Source organism: Sinocyclocheilus rhinocerous, unplaced genomic scaffold (assembly GCF_001515625.1).
Source record: "Sinocyclocheilus rhinocerous isolate Xijiao unplaced genomic scaffold, SAMN03320098_v1.1 scaffold3423, whole genome shotgun sequence".
Taxonomy (NCBI): Eukaryota; Metazoa; Chordata; class Actinopteri; order Cypriniformes; family Cyprinidae; genus Sinocyclocheilus; species Sinocyclocheilus rhinocerous.
Window position 1 is genome coordinate 118,626 of NW_015631455.1, and position 7,201 is coordinate 125,826.

Consider the following 7,201-nt stretch of genomic DNA (forward strand, 5'->3'; position numbering starts at 1 on the left):
TTGAGTTTGTCACTGTACTGGCAGGGGTTGTAAGTGGGGGGAGTGAATGACCACCCTCAATACCACGACTGAGGTGCCCTTCAGCAAGGCACCGAACCCCCAACTGCTCCCCGGGCACTGGAGCAAAAGGCTCCCCACTGCTCCGGCTGTGTTCACGGTGTGTGTGTGTGTTCACTACTCACTGCTGTGTGTGCACTTGAATGGGTTAAATGCAGAGCACAAATTCCGAGTATGGGTTACCAAACTTGGCAAATGTCACAACTTTCACTTTCACTTAAATGTGAAATTAAAACTGCCAGTTGGTGGCAGCAAGTCACTGTTAATAAGTGAGTCATTGCGATTGAACCAAATCATTTAAACAGGTGATTCATTCAGGAACGAATCACCTCCATGTTGCTCAGAGACGCAAAACAGTGCTGTGGCTGTGTTTGGAATTATTTTTTGTTGGCGAAATAGAGCAAAAACTGGCAACATGGTGTCTAAAATATAAGTATTTTGATTAACTTCTTGTTTATTGAACTGTTGTAAGAAAAAATCTATATCACTTGATTTGTAATCATGCTGATTTTTGGAGGAAAAAAACAGCACTCTTACTGTGATATTGATTAACTATATGAAATGATATAAATATATAAATTTTCTGCCTCCATATCTTGAATTTTGTGATCATTATAAATGTATTTTAATAGACTAGATCATGCAGTGAAAGAACGAACTCTAAACGCGCACTAGACTACATCACGTAATGTACGCGTGCACTCTGTATATCAAATAATATAAAATCACACTTCATTAAAACAACAATTACATTATCACAGACGATATATATCGCACACCCCTAGCTGTGATGCATTCAGTCTTCAAATGCAGCCTTCGAAGAATGAAACCTCTGAATTGTGACACAGCTAATGTGTGTTGTATCCTAATTCTCAGTTAAATGGTTTACCCTGTTTTATAATTGTGACTATTTGTGTTTACAATTAAGAGAATGTGCCATTAATCGTTTCAGGTCGAATGAGTTTTGCAGTTGTTATTAGATTTCATGTGCATTTCTGGTAATTATTGATTCACAGCTTGTAAGAACATAATAATAAAAACATGGCGCCTTTGATAAATTGTAACCATTTTAAGTAAAGTAAAACATTTATAGGTCAACTTAAGTAGAGCTATTCCAAAAATATTAATAAGTCCACATTTGGAATAGTTAGTTGCTAGTGAAATTGAAAAAGATTTAATCTTAATAGGAATACTTAGAATACTAAAATATTAGACTAATGAATAAACAAAAAGCACCTGTAACATTTTGTATGTTGTTTAAAGGAATACATGTGATAATGGCTTGCCATAGCGCTTGGAGAGAGCGAGCGAGGGAGGGAGGGCATTGCTGCTTAAAATGCTGTGAATGTGACAGCCAATAGACCAGACTGTCAACCTCAGCTTGGGGAGGGAATGTGGAGAAACCTCAATGAGGAAAATGCGCGCGAAGTGACGCGACACGCGCCGCTCTACAAGTGCTCTGACCATATTCCAAGAACAGCGCGAGAACCGGGGCGCGAAAACGACTCGCCCTGTTGAGGGGACAAACATGACTGTGGTGCCCGGGGAGAACCTCGACGAGACTGTGGCATTGGCAGCCCTGTCCCAAGATGTTTACGACCCTGAACGGGCAGACCAGGAGTGCTGCGAGCGGGTGGTTATCAACATCTCCGGGTTGCGCTTCGAAACCCAACTAAAAACACTGGCGCAATTCCCCGCCACCTTACTCGGTGACCCCAGGAAAAGAATGCGCTTCTTCGACCCTCTGAGGAACGAGTACTTCTTTGACAGGAACCGACCGAGTTTTGATGCCATTCTCTACTACTATCAGTCTGGAGGCAGGCTGAGGAGACCCGTCAATGTTCCTGTGGACATCTTTATGGAGGAGATCAAATTCTACGAGTTAGGAGAAGAAGTCATTGAGAATTTTAAGGAGGACGAGGGTTTCATCAAGGAGGAAGAGCGACCTTTGCCCGAAAACGAGTTTCAGAGGCAGGTCTGGCTGCTGTTCGAGTACCCAGAGAGCTCTGGACCCGCAAGGGGCATCGCAATCGTCTCGGTGCTCGTCATTTTGATATCAATTGTCATCTTTTGCTTGGAGACTTTACCTGAGTTTAGGGAGGACGGGAAAATGCATGAGGATCACCTCGCATTCAATGGAACTGCTAGTTCAAAGAAGCCCAATCCATTCACAGACCCCTTCTTCATTGTGGAGACCCTTTGTATAATCTGGTTCTCCTTTGAATTGCTCGTGAGGTTTCTCGCGTGCCCAAGCAAGCCCGCTTTCTTCAAGAATATCATGAACACAATCGACATCGTGGCTATTATCCCCTACTTCATCACTTTGGGTCTGGAGTTGGCCGAGCATCAGGGCAACGGCCAGCAGGCGATGTCTCTGGCCATCCTGAGGGTCATTCGCTTGGTGCGGGTGTTCCGCATATTTAAGCTTTCCAGACACTCGAAAGGGCTTCAGATCTTGGGCAAGACACTGCAAGCGAGCATGCGGGAACTGGGTCTCCTCATATTCTTCCTTTTCATTGGAGTTATACTGTTCTCCAGCGCCGTGTATTTCGCCGAGACGGACGACCCCGACTCGGGGTTCAGCAGCATCCCCGATGCCTTCTGGTGGGCAGTGGTTTCCATGACAACTGTGGGCTACGGGGACATGTGCCCAGTCACCATCGGTGGCAAAATAGTGGGCTCTTTGTGTGCCATCGCTGGTGTGCTCACCATTGCGCTTCCAGTGCCCGTCATCGTGTCCAATTTCAATTACTTCTATCACAGGGAGACCGAGCACGAGGAGCAGATGCAGTACACGCATGTAACGTGTGGCCAGCAGCAACCCTCCTTTGGTGAATTTAAAAGGAGTGACAGCAAAGCGTCCCTTTCTAAATCAGATTATTTAGATTCAGAGGATGGAGATTCAGTTAAGTACACCAACTGCAGCCCCCATAAAGCATACGCAGGGAAGCTTACTGATGTATGAATGTAGAACGCCAACAATTATAAACCCAAAGAAGCGCACCTTTCTCTGTGAGTACTTCCTCATCCCTTGCGCTGGCTTGGGTACATGTGTAATAATCTGTGAGGAACACTTCATTTGGAAACGACGACAGTGGATTTTACTATGACGTGATGTGCGATTGTTTTCTAAACTGTCTTCCATTGTTGCGATTGTAGACCATCGAAGCGCGAGACGTAGTCATAGGCGCAAAAATAAAAAGAGAATCAAATAGAACGTATGTTATATATAAGCAAGCCCAATTAAATCAACGTGTAGCACTTTATTCGTATACTCTTAGTCCAAAAATTTGGTGACAGTACGATACAGTTTACAAATGGCTAATTTGAAAGAAACAGTAGGACCAATATATGTAACTTTTTGTTATTTGTTTTCTAACGAGGACAGTTCAACTGCAAGGTCGTTTTGAAAAAAAAAAAAGAAGAAGACTGGCCCCAGCTTATTTAAAAATGGCAACTGTTATTATTATTACCATTTTAAAAGCTAATTGTGTTAATGTGTAACGTTACATTTGGAAATTTGAGAAATACATATCTCTGTGCTTTTTGAGGACGATTAGTAGAAGAGCAAACCAGCTTTGTGATTTTTAATTTAGGATCACACTGCATTTTCAGGTTGCCATAATATCAGTGGCTCTGCATTAACATGAAAAGGTTATGGCATCTTAAAATTACTTGATAATTTCATTCGAACTATGTAGAGCACTTCAGGGATAGACTTACACTGATAAGCAACACTAAGCTTCTTCATTTCTTCATATTATCAACAGATGTGTAGGGAATGAATGAGGAGAGGCTCGATTTCAACAATGTGCGCTCAAATCTGGACACGAGGATTTTTTTAATACACTAGCGTTATCTAGTGGAAAAAGGCGGTAACTGCAGTCTTTAAGATACTAAATGTGTTTCCATAGCAACTTTCCAGACGGTTCTGGAGACATTGGGCTATTATTGTTCCCTTAATTTATTCACATGAAAGATGGCTTTTGGTGCTTTTATTTTAAAACAAGGCACATTAATGAATTCCGTTAAATGGAAAAATTTCTCTCAGGTAGGCAGGTTTACATTCTTATTAGGTCTCGTTAAACTAAAAGAGCCCACAGAGGCTTATCCAATATATCAAATGTGAATACAAAGTAACAAAATAACACCATATAGCCCACATCCGTAAAAATGGAGAAACGTCTACATTTCTGCACTGCAACAGCATCAAAGGGGATCATGAATTCAGCACAAAAAGGGATTCATTATGACGTCACTGTGAGGAAGGAAAAACTCATCTGTCTATTGGCTGGACTAGGAGAATCAACTCATGCAGTATCAGTAATGGACTAACTGAAAATGGAAATAACTGCACAGATTTCCGGACACACCACATCAAGTTTTTTTTTTTTTTTTTAACTCTGGATTTTCACATTAACAAGAAGTGTTCAGACAGGAAGAGGTATGTAATACTGCGCATCCACAAAAATAACTGTGTATGTGTTGTAAAGTATCTTAGAGCTATTTGTGAGAAATATTTATATTTTCTACTATTTCTAATAATAATATATGAAAGCAATACTTTTAGGCCCATATACAAACAATATAACTGCAAACAGTATAAACTGGAAATATTGACAAGTTTTAAGAATTATGTCACTAAAACAAAAAAAATTGCACAGATAAGTATGTTTTTCATAGACGTTTTTTGTTCATAGACAATTTAAATTATATGAGATATTGCACCATATAAAATATAAAAACAAAAAAAATAATAGAGGTTTAGAATTTGAATATTAAGATATGTGGAATGAAATGTGTAAAGGAACAAGATCATGTTCATCATCATTTCACTTATTATTATTATTATTATTATTATTATTATTATTATTATTATTTTTAGATTGATCATAATCAACAAAGCCTGGTACCACATTCTTCCAATACAGTCTACAATAATCATGAATTTCACTCCTAATAAATCCTAAAATATTTTGCCAAAGCAATTTAGTAAATTTGAAAAAATAAATAAAAATAAATAAATAAATTATATAATTACCACAAAAAGAGGAAATATATTTTAGATACTTTTTCATGTAATGGTTTGCAGGGTATTACTTTTGAACTAATTTGAAATAAATCTAATTATTTTATGGGTAAGAAATATACCATATACTGTTATTAATTCCTGTTTTCATGTAGGAAACAACAAGCACATGATTGAATTAAATTACACAACAATATGAGTATGTCTATGTCTATAAATATAATTGTTTAAAAAGTAAAAGTGTATGAGATAAGACTTGTAGTATGCAGATTACAAAACTAAAATTTTTCATTCTAAAACAACACCCCAAGTAAAACTTGACCCACTTTTCGTACACTAGGGGGCAGTGTGTGCATGTTTTTATCATGGTCAATATCCTTTCTGTAGTGTTTGCTGGTAAAGCCAGAATAAAGTTTAATTACTTCAGTTAGGTATTAGTTTTTGTTTTTTTTTACCACATTTTTACTTTGTGATAACTGTTTCAGAGTAATAAATTCAGCGGAACTGTCACTATATTATGTTATAATATATAATAAGATAATGCAGATTAAATAGTTAAAATCTTAAAATAATTAAAAAAATCTTAAATATGTAATTTTTTTATTTTATTTATTGTAATGGCTGAAATCTGCCTGAAATCCAAGGTTAAAATGGCATCCAGTTACCATAAACATTCATTGGGGGAACAACCAAATGTGCATTCTTATGTATCAATCCAATTAGAGAATCCTCAAACTAGTTCCTAAACAGAGCAGTGCACAGCACAAATAATGTGGATCCATAAATAGATCTTATATTAAATACATACTCTTAACCCAGGCTCAATCCACTGCAGCCACTGAACTGCCATGCCAGGTTACATGAGGAGAGAGTGGGGGTATTTCCTGACCCACTTTAACACTGTTGTGTTGCACTAACCATATGTGTTTAATGCTTTATGGGGGAATGCTGGTTTGGTCACATGGGAAAAAAAAACAGAAATAAGAGTGACGTATATAGACCCCTGATATTGTATTGTGTGTTATGCTTATAGATTTCACACACACACACACACACACACACACTGAGAGACAGACAGACAGACAGACAAGACAGACTTGACTGCCATGTTCACTTCATCAAAGGTCATGTTATTTCAAGCTGTGGATATTTTCATAATCCAGGAACCTTTGGCACTTAAAGTTGATCAGTGGCCATCATGTGACTCTCATATACCTCCCTCATGGCCCAGGAGTATTGTCCCTTAATACTTTTTTTTCTGCTGGAAAATATGGCAAGCAAGACACAATAAGAGCAACTGCATAATGCTTTTGTCATGTGTGGCACTCGTGCTATTGACTTGTGTTACAGCTCACAGGTGTTGAATAGGTCAGTGTGACTTTGTGGCTTGCTGCAGTTGTGTGACGTGACATGTGTGACGTGACATGTGGCCAAGTATGGTGACCCATACTCGGAATTAGTGCTCTGCATTTAACCCATCCAAAGTGCACACACACAGCAGTGAACACACACACACCGTGAACACACACCCGGAGCAGTGGGCAGCCATTTATGCTGCGGCGCCCGGGGAGCAGTTGGGGGTTCGGTGCCTTGCTCAAGGGCACCTCAGTCGTGGTATTGAAGGTGGGAGAGAGCGCTGTACATTCACTGCCCCCCACCTACAATCCCTGCCGGTACGAGACTCGAACCCGCAACCTTGGGTTACGAGTCCGACTCTCTAACCATTAGGCCACGACAGTTGTTGGTGCAGTGAAAATGAAACAGCACAGCTTTAGCTCTGGCTTTCACAGGGGTGATATTTACATGGTTACATGGCAACATGGTGTTGATATTCCTAAGACAGTCTAGTTAGGGTTCCCTTTCAAGGAAACTTCGAACTGCGTCCTCTAGGGGTCGCTATGGGGAACGCCTCGTCGTGACCCGTGTCAAGCATACATTGAAAAAACACCAACAACACTTTGGCCGGCGACAGCCATGACGTCACTACCGGTGCGACTATAGTATAAATAGGTGATGGGAGAACACATCTACCTCTTCTTCGTCTTCACTGACTGTTTTGTTTGAAGCGTGCATTTCTGTGGTAAGAGCGATCTCTATTCATCTCATTATGGCGTG

The 7,201-nt window shown here is 39.8% G+C and overlaps 1 protein-coding gene across 1 annotated transcript in view; it reads left to right on the forward strand.

The window, feature by feature from the left end:
* The first annotated feature begins 1,438 nt into the window (after positions 1–1,438).
* Positions 1,439–7,201, forward strand: part of LOC107741714 (shaker-related potassium channel tsha2-like) — a 15,421-nt gene continuing 9,658 nt past the window's right edge. Inside the window, exon 1 of the mRNA XM_016554482.1 lies at positions 1,439–4,501. Within this exon, the coding sequence (XP_016409968.1) occupies positions 1,586–3,022 (1,437 nt within the window). The 5' untranslated portion in view covers positions 1,439–1,585 and the 3' untranslated portion in view covers positions 3,023–4,501. The remainder of the gene's footprint in view (positions 4,502–7,201) is intronic.